This window comes from Balaenoptera acutorostrata, chromosome 4 (genome assembly GCF_949987535.1).
Source record: "Balaenoptera acutorostrata chromosome 4, mBalAcu1.1, whole genome shotgun sequence".
NCBI lineage: Eukaryota > Metazoa > Chordata > Mammalia > Artiodactyla > Balaenopteridae > Balaenoptera > Balaenoptera acutorostrata.
In genome coordinates this window covers 83,143,897-83,163,066 of record NC_080067.1, presented here as the reverse complement: position 1 = coordinate 83,163,066, position 19,170 = coordinate 83,143,897, and the positions used below count along the sequence as shown (strand labels likewise).

Below are 19,170 nucleotides of genomic sequence, written 5' to 3'. Positions count from 1 at the left end.
GAAGCAAAGGTGTCCGCGGCACCGCCTAACAAAAAATATTGAGAGGAATCTCAGCAAGAAAGCTGAGCTCAAGGTTTGTCTTTTCCCCTTAGCCTCGCCCACGTGGAAACCCGTAATGCTGCTATCCTTCTTTTCACTCCTGTGCCTTTAACATGTCCTCCTGGAACTGGCCCAGGTGCATAGATCGAAGAATGTCAGAACTTGAAGGGATCGTTTTACTCCAATCCCATTTACTTAACAAAAAGGGAAACAGTTTCCTGGCCGCACCAACCAGGTGGTTCGAGGAGGAACTCTCAAGGAGAAGTGAGGTTTTTCTTAACCCTCCCGTCCCGACCCTTGAGCAGAGGGGCTTTTGTTCTTTAAGAATTTGCGCCCACCAAGAAATGTCAAGAAAAGACATTGATGGTAGTGGGGGGTAAGGGTTGAATAAGGTGTTTAGGTGTGGAAATAATAAAATGTTTAGTTTTATAAAAATAGGCAAATAGAAAACAACATAGGAAGCATACCTGTGAATTTCTCAGGTAGCCTGAGAGATACTCCCAAAGCCAACCAAGAGATGAAGGCCACTGGTCACTAAGAACCCAATTACGCAGTTTTGAAAAAGGCATGTACACATTCATTGAAAATACTGAAAAAAGTGTACTGAAATACTGGTTTATCTAGGCAGTGTGATTTCGGGGTCTACAGGTCACAAAAGTCCTACGGTAAGCACATTACTTTTCTTCTATTTTAAACGGATACTTTCTTAGGTGCAGAGAAGGACATTGCAAAGGCCCTCGAAACCAAGACTCCAAGAGAGCACTTTTAGGGCCGCCTCCAAGACGCGGCGCCAACAAAGATGGGGCTGGGCAGGGCACGCTGCCCGCACAGCCTGACCGCCAAGCACGACCCACACGCTCCTCGCTTTTAGCAGGCCCCGCCCATCGCCCGGGCGTCACGCATGACCCGTTCGCTCTGCCCTCACCTCCCATAAGCCCCGCCCCAGAGTCCTGCTCGGGGTCCTCCGTTCGCGGCGCTAGGCGACCTTGAGCTTACCCGCGCCACTGCTGGCCTTGGGGCACTGTGTTTGTCGGCGGAGTAGGCGGCCATGGGGAGCCTCCGCGGCCTGCGCCTGGCCGCTGGTGAGACGCGGGCCGGGAAGGGGGTGGGCGGGAAGCCAGCTCGGCCGCTGTGGGTGGAGGAAGCCTGCAGCCTCCTCAGGCATGGTAGTTGCTCGTTCCATTACGCTTTCCCCTCAGGTAGTTCGGAATCCAACCGCAGGGTAGTAATAGGGGGAGAGAGCAAGGGGTGAGCGAGCAACTGGTAAGCAGGACACTGCGGGCTAGCTGAGAGTGACCCTCGCACCTGGCTCTGCATCCACCCAGCTGCAACCAACTTAACGAGCCCTTTTGCTCCCGGATCACTTTTCCGACCCCCAGCCCCTGTGAGCTCAGTTCTTTAATGGACCTCCATCCCTAAAACTACCCCATTGCCTGATTCATTCAGCTTTCCACGAGTCTTGAGCCTCCCCCTCCCCGCCACTCCCACCCCCACCATCTCTAGAGTTTATCTCTGAGAGAAAACTTCGAGTCTAGAGTTTCCTACCTATTTGGTATCTGATTAGGCAAGGGATGTATGATCTCCCAGAATAACAGTAATTGTTTTCCTAAAATGGGGGGTGGGTACATTTCTTTTAAATAATTCTACAATAAAGTGCTTTGAATTTCTTGGAGGAAAGTGTTATGTAAATGCAGGATCTGTGGTTTGTTTCCCTTGTAGACATTTGTGTAATGACTATTTGGAGTCAGAGTTTAATTTGCCTTCTTGGGGAACCAGTAGAGCCTTTGCTTAGTAGGGGCTGAGAAATCAGAGTGTTTGCGTCTTGGCTGTTTTCTAGGCACCAGGGCAAATCACACTTTTGGTTACCTTTATGAACTTTGATAAGGTGTAATGATTGATTCCTTAGTACCAAAACGTTGTTTAATTCAGATTTTACAAGAAGAATCACCCTAAACTTGACTATTGAGATAATGCAAATGTACATTGTAAATGTAAATGAAATAATGTAAAAACCAAAAAAGTTATCCTTGACATTTCTTATTTTGCATTTCAGTGGAGAATGGACTGGAAAACATGTCTCATGCTGAATATTATTTACTTCCTTTAAAACAAATACCCTTTCTGCTAAAAGAGATTGATTTCATTGATTTGTTCAGTTTAGATGAACTAATTCCCCTAAAATCTTTTGTACACATCCTGTTAACCTTTTCAGCAAGGTAAGTGAAAGAATCATTGCTCTGTAAAAAAAACCCTGTAAAAGGGACTTTGACTACAGAACCAAGACTGAGTGTTTGTAAGTAGTTCATCTTCTTGCCTTGAGAATATATTTATGCACTATAAGGATTCCAAAGCCTCTCTCCAAACTTTTGACGTTTAAGAACTTTACCATTGGGCACTCAGTCAAAACAAGATTCCTTGAGCAGTTTAAGAACAATTTATTTTACTCCAGATAGATCCACTAAGGATGTTATATGAGCAACTCTTCCCAAAGGATCTCTGAATGTCTGATGTTTTGTGAGCAACTTCAAGCAATTTGCTCCTTCACCCACTTTTGCCCATTTTATTTCTAAATACTTTGACCTACATTGTTTTACTTGATTGATTTCTCATAGTAGCCCTCTTAGGTAAGTCTTATCGTCCTCTCTCCATTTTACAAATGAATAAACATGGGTCCGAGGGTTAGATGACTTGTCCCAGGTTGATCCGCCATAAATGTTAGAGTCAGGAGATGAGTCAGTGCCTTCTAATTCTGGAACTTGTGCTCTTTGCTTTGTTCAGACTGCTTGTTCAGATATATGTGTACATGTATTTGTCATAGCTAATAGGGTCTCTTTGGTGTAAAATGGAAGAGTCATGAAATGCAGATTTACTTGTGAAATGGAAGCAGTCATTCATATGCAAATAGTTTTCAAGTAAGAGCGATTTAACTGGCAACTTTACTAAAGGAATGGTAGATCAGATAGAAACATAATCTAGGCATACCTCATTTATCCAGAATATTATTTGGAAGAAGATACTTTAGGTGAATGAAATTTCAAAAAGCCAAGGCTTAATCCTTTAAATGATGGACCCTTATTTTTAATTGTTTCTGTTGGAAATCTTTACTATACTCCCTTAACAAACAGAATGTAGGCTTTTACAATCTTGAATTTGTTTACTGTTTTGTAGATGTACCTGTAGAAATAGGTCAGGGTTGTTAACTTTTGGTTCTTGGACCCCTTCACAGATGAGAGGTCCTGTGAACCTCTGAAATTGCATTCACATTTTTATGATTATATGCCTGTTTGGGGAAGAGAGGATCCATAGCTTGCATCCATTACTCAGAGCAATCTGTGCTAAGCTAAAAAGCACTTTTATGATGATTTGGAGCTACATGGCTATTGACCCACACTACTGTGGGTTCCATGAGCGTAAAGATGGGGTCTGTTTTGTTTTTACTAAATCTTCAGCACTTACCAGTGTCCAGCTCATAATAGATAGGCAATAGATACTTTTTGGAATAATTGTTTTTAATATTTTATTATTTTTTAATAAAATAATTGTTTTTTATAATTATTACTTTCTATATAATTATTAGATCAAAGGAATGGAATGGTCTTATAAGAATGTTTCTTCACACCTTCAGAAAAGATTTACTGCCCTAAACTCCTTTGACTTAACAGCAGATTTTAAAATGAATGTATTATTGTTATTTTATCAATGCAGTGGGCCATGAGCAGCCTCCTTGTCAGTTTTACCCACATCCTAGAGCATTAGAATCAATGGGTAACTTAGAAGTCATGTAGTCATGTAGTACCCTAAGTTTACAGATGAGGAAACTTAAGGCCCAAGAAGGAAATTGACTTGCTAAGGGTCACACAATTACAAAGCTGGGAATATCTCCTGGTTCCCATTCTGATTTTATTTCTACTACATTCTGCTCCTTCATTGTACTTTTTGTTTGTTCTTACTAATCAGCCCTAAATGAGTACATGCCCATTTTTACCATTTTATGCCTCCAGTCTTTGGCTTTGCTTATCACTCCCTCCAGGTCTTGCCAACAGGTTTTTACTGAGCAAACACTTTGTGCCCTGTTCACTATGAAACCTCTGGAATGAGTGGACTGCCACTCTTCCTAGGGCTAAAGGTTATTGCAATGAGTAAGCAGACCTATATAATATACCTGGAGAGCTTATACAAGACAGTATATGTTAAGTTCTAGATTGCAGAACAGATTTTAAATGCTGCTCTGGTGTCCTGAAGCTGGTTCCTCCTGGCTTTGTGCATATCTCTTTCCAGTTTCACAGGTAGTCATGTTACACTGGTAGCTTGAGATCTGCCATGGTGAGGGTTATTGGCAAACACTACAAATCAGGGCTTTTCCCCACCACACCCCTCCCAAGAGCCAGCATACCACTGGCTTTAAGAATTCAGAGATTGAGGGTTCTTTTCCCTAAACCATGTAGCCTCTGAGGGCATAATCTGACCTTAAATATTTTTACCACTTCATCCTCATTTTCTTAGTGTTGACTCAAGTTGCAATCCCCCTTTTTTTTTAATGAAAGTACATAGAAGAGAAAATTTTACAATTCATCCCAAATGTTAAGAGTAAATATTGTTTTAGTCATATATATGTACACACACATAGGTATGCATATATATAAATGTATGTGTCTGTATTGGTGTACTTGGTCATTAAATAAAACGCATTTTTCCCTTTGGGGAAAAAAAAAAACTCAGAGAAAGGAAAAGTAGTGTAGGTTAGGATTATCTACTGAAGGTTCCATTGAAACAGAAGGGATGGGAGAGTGACACGAGCAAAGGTGAGGGCAGTAATGAGTCTGCAGAGGGTGTGGGGGGAGAAAGGGCAGTAGGGAGAGAGGATTATCTTGGATTTTAGGAGGTACTAATAGGAGATGCGGTTTGGCCTTTGAGGGTTTGAACCAGATGAATTTGGACAAAAAAGAAACCTTCAAGAAGAAGTCATTAAAAAATATTTTTGGAAAATTAACATGGTCGCTGCATTCAGCATGAATACCTGCTACCTATGAAAATATTACAGTAATCCGTAGGTGAAGTGATGATGGGAATGACAAAAAGGGAATGTATCTAGGAAGTATTTTGAAGAAACTATTAGTATGACTTTCAGACAGAGTAATTTAAGGAAGACGTAAAGACTGAAGTTTTTGAGCATGGAGGACTGAAGGAGTGCTACCCCATTGTCAGAAATAAGAAAGTTGGGAAGGCTTACTGGTTTGGCAGAGAGGATGGTGTACTATTGAGTGGGAGGTGGCATTGAGTTATAGGTGAGGATGGAACCTCAGTCACAGACCTGAGGACAAAGGAGGGGTAAAGTTAGGGAAATATATGGGAGCCATCAGTGTAGAGCTGATTATTAAAACAGAATGGAGGAGTCCTCCCTGAGCAGTGCGGGACAGAGGCAAAAACTGAACCTTGGAGGCCTGACATAGTGTAAGCAATAGGAAGTGGCAGAGGATATTAAAGAAGGTAGATCACAGAGGTCAGAGATGAAGGGAGAAAACGTGGTGGTGTAATGTAAGGGAGGACTGAGTCCTTGTAGAAGGATGAGATCATTAGAGTCAAATGGCCACAAAGATGGGAAGAGGAGAGTCAGATGAGCTAATGAAAAGATTCTAAAAGACATATTCATATGACTAGAAAGGGATCACTAATTTACAGCAATTTTAGTAAAATGAGTGGGGGAAGAAACATTGTAGTTAATGTGTGGGTGATGGGGTCAAGGTAGTAAATACATGCCACTTATTCAGTCACTTGAACTATGAAAGGAAGGAGGTAGTATTTTATTTATAGGAGCTGTTGAGAACAAGTGAATGTTTTGTTTGAGATAGTGGACCCTCAGTACCACTGTGGTGTAATAAGTCAGGAATTCTCATCAACTACCCGTAGATGTGTAAATTGATTCAGCCTTTCTGGAAAGCAGTTTGTTATATATTTTAAGAATCTTAAGGTTGGACCTAGAGATTATCATACTAAGTGAAGTAAGTCAGAGAGAGAAAGGCAAATATCATATGATATCACTCATATGTGGAAACTAATTTGTAAAAGATACAAATGAACTTATTTACAAAACAGAAGCAGACTTATAGATATTGACAATAAACTTATGATTACCAAAGGGAAATATGGTGGGGAGGGATAAATCAGGAGCTTGGGATGAACACACACACATTACTATATATAAGATAGATAACCAGCAAGGACCTACTGTGTAGCACAGAGAACTCTACCCAATATTCTGTGATAACCTATATGAGAAAAGAATCTAAAAAAGAATGTGTATATATATATATGTATAACTGAATCATTTTGCTGTACACCTGAAACTAACACAACATTGTAAATCAGCTATACTCCAATAAAATTAAAATATTAAAGAAGAAAAATAAATCTTATAAGGGTTCATGTCCTTTAACCATCATATCCTTTAGCCCTCCACTACCAGGATTCTATATAAGAAAATAACCAGAAATGCCATTAAAGATTTATGTAGAAAACTATTCATTGAAATATTATTTGTAATAGTGAAAAATGGGAAATAAATCCAGCCATAGGGAATGATTAAATTCAGGTTATATCCATTTGATGTTATACAGGTATCAAAAGTATTTTTTAATTAATCTTGGAAAAGTGTGACATAAGCAAGATATAGAATTATCTGATTTTGGAAAATGTATATGTTGTGTATAAGTATAGGAAAAAGTCTGGGAAGTAATACACCAAATTGTTACCCCCAGATGGTGTGATTATGGATGCTTTTGTTTTTCTTCATATGTTTTTTTATTTTCCCAAATTTTCTGTTATGAGCAAGTGTTAACTTTTATAAGTTAAAAGGTTTTTCGTTTGTTTTAAGAGTGGAGAGGCAATGTTTGGCAGGAAAAAGGCAGTGGAAAGGAAGGATCTAGAGTTTATGAGAATTTTGGTACATCTCTCAGCAAGAAGGGTCACAGATGGAGTGGTTCAGAGTGAAGGAAGGACTAGAGTTCTTCCAAGCCTGCAGGGATGGATGAGAAAACAGATGGAGAGGTAGGGAATCTGTTTCTGTCACAAAACCTATTTAGGTCAACAGCTAAGGCAGAGAGAGTTTCAAATAGCCACTGTTGGGAGTGGGCTGGAATGATGGGCGGAAGAAAGATCACCAAGGAGTGGCCCCATATCACTCAAGTTTGGCCACCAGATACATGGATACTTTTCTTTCCATAGAGCCCACTCCCCCACCCCAACTTAAAAAAACTGGCCAGATTCCAAAGGTTTATTTATAAATCTATTTTTAGAACTCTTAAGATTTTTTTCCCATAGAAACAATGTTACAAATGGTAGTTAGAGTTCTAGCCAGCCCACAAAAGCTCATAATGTCAGTGTGTCTTGCCCATTTTTCCTTCCTAGAATTTTTCACATCTGTTAGTTCCTCTGCGTTAAGACCTATAACTGTCCTCTTTCCTTTGCACAACCCACTTGAACTCTACAGTGTTGTGACACCACTGAAAAGGTTTCCACATTTATGTCTACCCACTTCTGCTCCCTTTACCCTACTTCTCCCCCACCCCTAGCCTTCCCTGCATTCTGCACCCAGATTTATCTGCCATAGTCACCATGGTTAGTGTTACTTTCCTGCTCAAAACTGCTCTGCCTGTTTCCCAAAATCTTTTTGGGGTATGGCAGACAAAAGGCTCTCACTGTGGGGGAGCATGGATAGGCACAACTCTCAGAGCCAGAGTGCGTTAGGCCAGTATCATCACTTAAATTCTCAACCCTAGAGCATCGGCAAGGGTGTTAGCAAGGCAGTTAGGCTTGTGAGCACTGGTTTCCTGGCAGGCAGATGGAGAATTCTCTGTCACATACAAGAGCAGGGCAAATCATTGTTTGAAGCCAGAAGAAATCCATCCCTTTTCAGAATAGTTGCAGACAGGAGTCTGCAGTTGCAGTCAAGCTGTTCAGGTCTCATCGCTGAAAAATCTCAGAGCAACTTAATGTTTCAGGTTTGTTCATTTGTTTTGTTGTGGTCAGCCTTTAGGGCATTCCCACCCAGCTTCTCGTAATGTAGAAAGCAAATCAGTGGTTTTCTATTCTAAATGAGCTCTGGGTGGGCATAAGAGCTCCAGCTTCCGTAAGTGACATAATTGCCCTAACTTATTCTTCTTTCTAGTAGGTTTACTGAGCAGCTACAAACATTTGACATATGATTTCATCATAACTATAAAATACAGAATTGACTAGATAACCTATGTGTAGGAACCTTGCCATCCTCAAGATAAGCATACATTTAGTTTTTTCCTCCTGAGACTTAAAATTGACTCTGATTCACAAAACAGACTTTCAAAGTTCCTTATTCAGACTTGCTTTTTCCTATCACAGCAAACATTTCAGGACAAGCAGTATCTTATTTCAATTCTAGAAGGATTAAATAGGCATTTGTGGGCTAGCATGAATACCGCCTAAGTATTTAGATCAAAAAATCTTTCCGTGGGACATGAAAAAGGAATATTGTTGCCCCATAAACAAGGTGCTTCTCCCAGCCAGGATCATGGTAGCTCCTGGCTTTCTGGAACGCTAGGAAAAGAGTAAGGTGGCTGGGCTGAGAGTCTCACAGCCGTGTGCTCGGGTCAGCTCTGTAGCTCTGGTCATTCATCATGAGATAATGAGACAGTGGCTGTTTATCCATGGGGTCCTCCAGCTGCTGTGGAGGAGGGATGTGAAATAAAGCCTTTTCCACGGAGGATGAGGATGAGAATGAGAACATGGAGGGTGAGCTGTAGAACAGTTCACACTGCATGTCGCCAAGTAACTGAGAAGTGTATTAGAGACTGCATGCTCTGTAAAATCTGAAAGCTGGGGGTATTTTAATACTCCACAGGGATTCCAAACTTTCAGTGTAATGAGTTACATATTGATATGCAGAAGTTAGAAATAAAGCAGAGCTCCTTTTCAGTCAATTGCTGTTGAAAAGAGGGATTTTTTTTTTCTGTAGGTAGACTATTTATTCAAGAGCAATATTAAAGATCAACATCTTGAGCAAAAATTTTGGTCAGAGATAGTTCTGAAATGAGACAGTAAAATATAACCTTAAATACAGACAAAAGCAGATCTTCTTAAATCTCATTAGAATCTTATTTATAGGATAGATTATAGGAATAGACCAGTGTGTCTGACCTTTATAGCAAAACATGTCATATTTAAAATAAAGTACTGAAAAATTGTTTAGAAAATACATAAGGTAAGGAGTAATATTTTGCAGGAAGTAACCTAATTTTGGAATAAGAACATGTTTATTTCCGCAATGAAATTTTAATAACTCATCTTTTATAAGAGCATTTTTTTTTATTGGTTTATGGTTGATTTACAATGTGTTAGTTTCAGGTATACAGCAAAGTGATTCAATTGTACATATTTATATTCTTTTTCATATTCTTTTCCATTGTAGGTTATTACAAGATATTGAATATAGTTCCCTGTGCTATACAGTAGGTCCTTGCTATTTCTCTATTTTATATATAATAGTGTGTATCTGTTAATCCCAAACTCCTGATTTATCCCTTCTCCACCCTTTTTCCTTTGTAACCATAAGTTTGTTTTCTATGTCTGTGAGTCTGTTTCTGTTTTGTGAATAAATTCATTTGTATCATTTTTTAGATTCCACATATAGGTGATTTAATACGATATTTGTCTTTCTTTGTCTGATTTACTTCACTTAATATGATAATCTCTAAGTCGATCCATATTGCTGCAAGTGGCATTATTTCATCGAAGAGAGGGATTTTGAATGCAGCCAGAGACATAGGTATTTAGCTCTGCAGGTGTTCCCTGGTCATTCATGTAGCCTATGTTCAACAGGGACTCTAGCTGGTTGTGCTAAAAAGCAGCAATTCTCAAACATGGCAGCAATTAGAATCACTTAGAAAATCTTTCTAAAAAATACTAATGCCAGAGTCCTCGTCACAGAAATTGGGATTTAATTGGTCTGGGATGGCCCTGTGTGTTGGGTTTTTGTTTTTCTATGGTGATTCCAGTATACAGAGTTCGAAGTCCATCGTTTTAGAGTAGTGCTTCTCAAACTTTAGTATGCATAAGCATCATGTGAAGGGCTTGCAAATACATTTTTCTAGTCCTCACCCCAGGAGATTCTGAAGGTTTGGGGTGGGGTCTGAGAATTAGCATTTCCAGGAAGCTCCCAGCTGAGGCCGAATAGCACTGTTCTAGACTTCAGAGTGTGTGGTATTGGTTTTCCTGTGTCTGGCACACGGTGTGTACTCATCAGCTATTGAATGAATGTGGCTATTTGATTCTTGAAATTTAATGTTCATATGAATCAGTTGGATATCTCATTAAAAATACAGATTCAAATTCTGTAGGTCTGGGGTGGGAGCTGAAAGTCTGCATTTCTAACAAGCTCACAGGTGATGGCAACAACATTTGAGAATAGCAAGGTGTAACAAGATATATATCATGTGTAATTTTCTCATCTCATTTCCACCAAGGTGCACTAGGCAGATGACTTTCACCTGCACATCATTGGCCTGCCCTGAATTGGGCACATTTCCTACTATACCCCATTTCTTTCCTTTTCTATCCCATTACAAAAACATATTGGAGTACAAATGAGTGAGAGTGACATTTTTATAGAGATAACATCAAATCCTCTCCAATTTTTAAAATATTAAATATCAAGTAAATATAAAAATTTAATAAACTATGTATAAAGTAAAAAAAATAAGATGTAATTAATACACATGTTTAAAAATATTCTTATTTAGAATAATTTTAATTTACAGAAAAGTCGCAACGATAGTACAGAGTTCTGTGTACCCCTCACCCAGTTAACTCTAATGTTATCGTGTTACATAACCCACAGTACATTTGTCAATACTAAGAAATTAACATTGATACTTTGCTATCAACTAAAGGACAAACTTCATTTAGTTCTCTCCAGTTATTCTACTGATGTCCATTTTGTGTTCCAGGATCCAATCCAGGATACCACATTGCATTTAGTTGTCATGTCTCCTTAATCTTTGCTGATCTGTGATGGTTTCATATTCTTTGATTTTCATGATCTTGACAATTTTGAGGAATACTGGTCAGATATTTTGTAGGATGTCCCTCAATTAGGTTTTGTTTGATGCTTTCTCATGGTTAAGACTAGGGTTATGGGTTTAGGGGAAGAATAAATAGCACAGAGGTAAAGTGCCCTTCTCATCATGCCATATTAGACAGTATATAATATCCACATGATTTATTACTGGACTCATTTTATTTTTTATTGATGGACTCATATTTTTTACCTTGTTATAATCTATTACTCTTATTTATTTTATTGCTTAAATTATTCCAGTTTAGGCTTTATCAGATCAGCTTCTTTGTCCCTTTACAGGCCCTCATCATTTTGTTTTTTGGACACTTCCTTACTTTCTGGCACTACAGGATGGATATCCCAGACTCATCTTGTATTTTCTCTGCCCCAACATAGAATCAGCCAGTTTTCTCCAAGGAGCCCTGGTTCCTTTCATTGGATAATGGTATTTAGACACCAGGATCTGGCAATGAGTGTGCTTGTTGCTACTCAAGTGTCACTGATTCCAGGCCTTCCCAGTGGGTAGAGCTGGAAAATACATGTGTATATACTAAACCATGTGTATACACATAATTATGTCTCTGTCTCATATCATCTCTCTATATGTATACACACATGTATATATAGAAAACTAAAGGTGCTCATACTGAGTTTTCTGACTCTGACCCAGCACCACATTCATTCTAGCCTTCCACCCTTGCTTTTGGAACTTCTTTCTTTGACAATGAGAAACCTGGCTCTCATTATCTACCATTTAGTTACTTACTTGTTCAATCCTAGTATATACTTATAAAGTAGTTTCAGAATTGTTAACCAATACTCCTGTAAGAAACAAATTTGCCAACTAAAGTACATTTCTCTTTGTCTTTAGTCTTACAGTTTCCAGTCAAAACAATATTTTCCGAAGTTACTTATGTCAGCTCCTTTTTTCCCACCTTGAAGGTTATAAGATTAGATCACACATTTCTAATACAATTAGATACATTTGTCACAGTCTGCTTTCCATCCTGGGAATCATCCAACATCCTGGTTGATATTTTAAAATTTGCATATATTAAAGCTCTCTGTGATGTAGTTTTAGGGGTTTTGACAAATGCCATGATTTTATTTTTAAGCAGATCATTGGCAGACTTCATAACTAGCAACATACGTGCAACAAACCTGGCAGCTGATCTTCACACAGGTTAAGAAACACTAACTTAGATGATCTTCTAAAAGCCTCTTCACCAGCATTCATTGAACCTTCATTTATCATCACTGGTTCCCAGAGATTGGTCATGTTCCAGGTAACGTCACTGATGATCTCCAGGAGAGTCTTGAATGATTATGAGAAAAAAAGCATCCCCACCACTCTGCACTGTCCATCATGTGTTGGAAAGAATGGGAAGGAAGGGACAACAGGGCAGAAGGCAGTACTTGAATCAGCCTCGAGACTGACCCAGTAGAGCCTGCAGCCAGCAGTAATAACTCTAAGGCACAGATTTACAAATTGTGAGCCCCCAGACCAACAGTACCGGCATCACCTGGGAAATTGTTGGAAATGCAAATTCTCAGGCTCCACCTATACTTACTGAATCAGAACCTCTGGAAATGGGGTCCACTAGTGTGTGTTATGAGTCCTTTGGGTGACTCTGTTGCATACTAGAGCTTAAGGACTTCTACTCTTAAGATTAACTAGCCATTTGCCAGTCAGAGCCTTACGGGCACAGTGAGGCTTCGTCTTGACTTCTTGCTAAGGCTTTGGGGACACGGAACTGGTCAGCCAGGGACAGGCTGCAAGTGTAGCCAGAGGGTTTAACCCTCTGGGTTAAACAGCCCTTTAAGGGCTGTTTTTCTGTTTGTTTTTAATTGTTCCACCAGAGGATGGAAAATTTTTGGCTTGGATGTCTGGGGCAATATATTCTATCTCTCTGAGTTAGAAAAGTGGTCTTAATAATGATACTAAAACTTTTTTATGCTTTAATTTTTTTGTAATTGCAAAATAAAGACCGAAATCACATCAAGACTTCATATATATATATATTTTTTTTAGTGATGTCGGGTTTTTTAATTATTTTTTACAATGGTCTGTTATTTCTAATGTGTATAATATCATGTTTGTTTATGTTTTAATAACCATTTATACCTTAAGGAGGTACAAATTCCTGGCCTCCAGTATGAAGTTGTAGTAAGAAAAAGTTGGGAGGTATTTTCTGATCTAGGTAAACCTCTCATGCCTTTAAGTCCCTATTCTTCACCTCCACCCCCAGGTATGTCTGTGACTTCAAGTACTACTTCTCTTTTCATTATTCCTCTGTTCTAGCCATGCTGGCCTCCTCTTTGTGTCCCTTAGGGCCTTTGCACTTACTATTGTTTCTGACTGAAATACCCTTCCACCAGATACCTGCATACTAGCCCCCTCACTTCCTTCAAAAGTAGCATTCTCAAAGAGAACTTCTACTTCCCTATCTAAAATTTCACACACACACCACATTCCAAGCACGGAAACACTTTGACTCCCCATTGTTTATTTTTTCTCTCTGGAATTTACTATCTAACTATATATATACATATATATATGTATATATATATATATTTTTTTTTCCCCCTTCCTCTAGTAGAATGTAAGTTCAGCTGGCATAGATTTTTATCTGTTTTTTATACTGCCTGGAACAGTACCTGACAAGTATTATTTGTTGAATGAATGAATATCTCCAAACGTGCATTTGTATGACTGACAGTAAGTAGGTGTACATGGTAACATTTTTGCTTTATCATTATTACCCGAACTGAGCTGAGAGGCAACTTGTCTTTTATTCTCCTAAACTGCCTCTGTTCTAATTAAGAGGGATGGGGAAGGACAGTACCTAAGGAGATAATTATTGATTCTTTTTCTGTTTCCTCTTTGGACAGTAGAGCTCACTGCCAGTTAACTTTGTTGCTTTCTGTCTCAGCACCTGCCAGAAGGCAATGGGACAGGATGGTGTGAGATGGGGATTTATAGGTCACATTGAACCAGTGGTTCTCTGGGGAAGATGAAAAAGTCGAGATGGTTGGTGGTGATGGTGGCACAACAATGTGAATGTACTTAATGCCGCAGCCCTGTACACTTAAAAATGGTTAGAATGGTAAATTCTGTGTTGTATGTATTTTGCCACAGTTTTTTTTTTAAAAACCCCAAAACACAGTGGTTCTCAAAGTGTAGTTTCAAACCAGCAGTAGCAGCTTCACCTAAGATCTTGTTAGAAATGCAGATTCCCAACCTTCAACCCAGAATTGTTGATTCCAAAACTGGAGGTAGGTGTGCCTAGTGATTTGCATTTTAACAAGCCATTCAGGTGGTTCTGATGCATACTGAAGTTTGAGAGTCACAGCATTGAATAATTGTTTTAATCCTTAGAGCTATGGAAAACTTTTGAAGAGGTTCATAGAATTTCTTCATGCCCTGATAACTGTATAAAATTACCTTGATCAGAAACTCTGACCACCTTAGGGGTAAAATTGAAGTGCTCTGGAAATGTTTTGAGGATTAGTGCTTTAAGTAATGTTTCAAGAAACAAACTCAACGCTTAGAGTGCCTGCTGTGTTTCAAGCATCTTGCCAAATGCTCTCACACTTGTTTTCCATTTAACCCTCAAATCAGCCCTGGTGAAGTAAATACTACATTACCTATTATACATTTAAAACAAGCCGAGATCAGTTATAATTTATCTACTTTTCTTACAGTGTATACTTACTGTCACTAGGTGACACTGGTGGTGTGGTTACTCAGACCCAGGCAAAGCTTTCTGGGACTACCTGCCTAGAAAACTGAAATAAATGAGGCCTTTTATGAAAGAAATCAGACTGCAGACAACCACAAATCTTGATACAAGTAGAGGTTCTAACTTAAGGTATGTCCGAGTTAGGACCTCTGAAAATTCACTCCTATAAAAAGCGATGGAAACATTACCATAAAGTCTTAAAATCAACTTTTTTAGAACTCTAGGAAATAACCAGAGGCTTGTGACAGTCTGTGTAGCATTTGTCGAAGAAAATGACTTACTCATGGTAAGAGCAGCAAGGCTAATGGAGTTTTAACTGATTCCTGTCTCCTCTTGGCTTCACAGTAGCCTTGAAAACTAATACCTCAAAACTGCAGTAGCTCTAAAAACCTAGCAGACACTGAAGAAGGCAGAATGGATTTGGAGCTCCCCCAAACCCCTAGCCCCAGAGGACTGTTACTGTTTGGACTGTGTGGCAGTTCCATGGAAATGCTCACTCACAGGGCTTGCCGTTTTTTTTTTAACCTGACTCAGAGCTAATACAATGTGAACAGCTTCTTTCTCACCCACCCCAGAGCATGCCCCCAAATGCACACATAGCCCTCCAGCAAAGGCTGGCAAACTTATTGGTGCAAGGCATTTAAGGAAGTCTCTGTCCAGTTATTAGTGGACTACTAAGCTAACATAGAACATAGACTTCTGTGGCAAAACACAACAAAGAATATTGGGGAATACAGAGCACTGGAAATAGAATTGAGAGTCTGGAAATAAACCCTCATATTTATGGACAAACGATTTTCTATATTGTGTCAAAACAATTCAACAGGGGAAAAAATAGTCTTTTCAACAAATGATGCTGGGAGAATTGAATATCCATATGCAAAAAAATGAAGTTGGATTCCTTCCACACATAATATACCAATATTAACTGAAAATGGATGACAGACCTAAATGTTAAAGCTAAAACTGTAACGTTCTTAGAAGATAACATAGGAGTAAACCTTTGTAACCTTGTATATGACACCAAAAGCTCAAGCAACAGAAGAAAAAATGGATAAGTTGGACTTCATCAAAATTAAAAATTTATATATTTAAAGGACATCATCAGGGACTTCCCTAGTGGCAAAGTGGTTAAGAATCCACCTGCCAATGCAGGGGACACAGGTTCAAGCCCTGGTCCAGGGAGATCCCACATGCCGTGGAGCAACTAAGCCCATGCACCACAGCTACTGAGCCTGCGCTCTAGAGCCCGTGAGCCACAACTACTGAGCCTGCGTGCTGCAACTACTGAAGCCCGCGTGCCTAGAGCCCGTGCTCTGCAACAAGAGAAGCCACTGCAACGAGAAGCCTGCACACCGCAACGAAGAGTAACCCCTGCTCATCGCAACTAAGAAAGCCTGCACGCAGCAACGAAGACCCAACACAGCCAAAAATAAATAAATAAATAAATTTATAAAAATAAATAAGGGACATCATCAGGACTTCCCTGGTGGTCCAGTGGGTAAGACTCCACGCTCCCAATGCAGGGGGCCCAGGTTCCATGCCTGGTCAGGGAACTAGATCCCACATGCATGCCACAACTAAGAAGCCCACGTGCTGCAACAAGAACCAGCACAGTCAAAAATAAATAAATAAATATTTTTTTAAAATAAAGGATATCATCAACATCATGAAAAGACAACCTGCGAAATGGAGAAAATATTTACAAATCGTATATCAGACAAGGAACTTGTATCTAGAATATATACGAATGCTTATAACCCAATAACAAAAAGACAACCAAGTTAAGAAATGAACAAAGAAGCTGAGTGAACATTTCTCCAGAGAAGATATACAAAGAGCCAGTAAACATGTGAAAATATCCTCATCCTCTTTACCCAGTAGGGAAATGCAAATCAAGACTATGTTGGGAAGGAAGAAATTTTCCTCTACCCTTCTCGGTTCTTGTGGCTGGTCTAATTAAGTTGACATGAGGCATAATGAGTTGACATTAACTAACATGTATACATGAGAGAGACCCCGGAAAACTGAGTGATTTGCTGAAATGGCTGAAACCCTCACCTTAAATACCATCGTCAGGTAAAGACAAAGAGGATGTTGGAAGTAGGGGTTTGAGACTTCAAAGGGGAGGAAGGCAATTGACATGGAGATGGAATAGCAAATGTTTGGTAAATAAATGTTTGCTGGGCCATGCAGAGACAATGGGACACAGGGTGGACTCTGATGTCCAGGCTGTTTCCACCACCACACTTAGCCCATATTCTTTTTTTTTTTTTTTTTAAATTTATTTATTTATTTATATTTATTTTTGGCTGTGTTGGGTCTTCGTTTCTGTGCCAGGGCTTTCTCCATTTGCGGAGAGCAGGGGCCACTCTTCATCGCGGTGCGCAGCTTAGCCCATATTCTTTACAGATATCTCTGATGATAGCTCTCTTCCTGGAATAGACCGTCTATCTAAATTTTTTTTAGGAAATTAGGGGAAGGTTAAAGTTTCTTCCTGAGTCTTCTGGGCCTTGCTTGTTTTCAGCTAAAATAATCCACATGCCAAAGAAGACATTTTGGGGTGGCAAATTTCGCTTCTCTACGACCACAGTGAGCTACCATGTCACACCCACTAGGGTGGCTTTTTAATTAACAACAACGAAAAAACAAGGCAGGATGTAGAGAGATTGGACCCCTCATACATTGCTGATGGAAATGTAAAATGTAAACACTTGGAAAAGAGTCTGGAAGTTTCTCAAACAAGTAATTCTGTGGAGTTGCCATATGACCCAGTACTTTCACCTCTTAGTATATGCCCCAAAGAAATGAAAATAGATGTTCTTTCAAAAACTTGTACACAAATGTCCATATCAGCGTTATTCATAATAGCCAAAAAGTGAAAACCACCTAAATGTCCATCAACTGACTAATGTGTAAACAAAATTTTGGATATCCATGAAATGGGATAAAGTTTGTCAGTTAAAAAAATCAAGTACTGAGGACTTCCCTGGTGGTCCAGTGGTTAAGGATCCGCCTTCCGATGCAGGGAATGCGGGTTCAATTCCTGGTCGGGGAACTAAGATCCCATATGCCGTGGGGCAACTAAGCCCATGCCCCGCAACTACTGAGCCTGTGTGCTCTAGAGCCTGTGCGCCACAACTAGAGAGAAGCACGTGTGCCACAACCAGAGAGAAGCACATACGCCACAATGAAAGATCCTGCATGCTGCAATGAAGATACCACATGCGGAAACTAAGACCAGACACAGCCAAATAAATAAATAAATACTTTTTAAAAATCAAGTACTGATCAATGCTACAACATGGACAAACTTTGAAAACATGCTAAGTGAAAGAAGCCAGTTAAAAAGGCCACATATTGTGTGATTTCATTTATATAAAATGTCCAGGGCTTCCCTGGTGGCGCAGTGGTTGAGAATCTGCCTGCCAATGCAGGGGATACGGGTTCGAGCCCTGGTCTGGGAAGATCCCACATGCCGCGGAGCAACTGGGCCCGTGAGCCACAACTACTGAGCCTGCACGTCTGGAGCCTGTGCTCCGCAGCAAGAGAGGCCGTGACAGTGAGAGGCCCGCGCACCGTGATGAGGAGTGGCCCCCCGCTTGCCGCAACTAGAGAAAGCCCTCCCACAGAAACGAAGACCCAACACAGCCAAAAAAAAAAAAAAAAAGTCCAGAATATGCAAATCAATAGAGACAGAAAACAGATTAGTGCTTTTCTAGGGCTGGAAGGAGGAAGAAATAGGGAGTGACTGCTAATGGATTCAGAGTTTCTTTCTGGAATGATGAAAATCTTGTGGAATTAAATACTGTAGTAGTGATCAGTACATAACTTTGTGTATGTAGAAAAAACTACTGAATTGTACACTTTATTTTTTATTTAGTATATATATTTAAAAATTTTTTATTTTATATTGCAGTATAGTTGATTTACAATGTTGTGTTCGTTTCAGGTATACAGCAAAATGATTCAGTTATACGTATACATACATCTGTTCTTTATCAGATTCTTTTCCCATTTAGGTTATTACAGAATACTGAGGAGAGTTCCTTGTGCTATACAGTAGGTCCTTGTTGATTATCTATTTTATATATAGTAGTGTATATATGTTAATCCCAAACTCCTAATTTATCCCTCCCCTCCACCTTTCCCCTTTCGTAACCATAAGTTTGTTTTCTAAGTCTGATGCTATTCCTGTTTCGTAAATAAGTTTGTTTGTATCATTTCTTTCCATTCCACATCTAAGTGATATCATATGATATTTGTCTTTCTCTGTTTGACTTACTTCACATAATATGATAA

At 39.5% G+C, this 19,170-nt stretch overlaps 1 protein-coding gene across 1 annotated transcript in view; it reads left to right on the top strand.

Annotated features, from left to right (window-relative positions):
• Nucleotides 1-963: 963 nt before the first annotated feature.
• Nucleotides 964-19,170, top strand: part of FAM162A (family with sequence similarity 162 member A) — a 71,250-nt gene continuing 53,043 nt past the window's right edge. Inside the window, exon 1 of the mRNA XM_057545709.1 lies at nt 964-1,121. Within this exon, the coding sequence (XP_057401692.1) occupies nt 1,088-1,121 (34 nt within the window). The 5' untranslated portion in view covers nt 964-1,087. The remainder of the gene's footprint in view (nt 1,122-19,170) is intronic.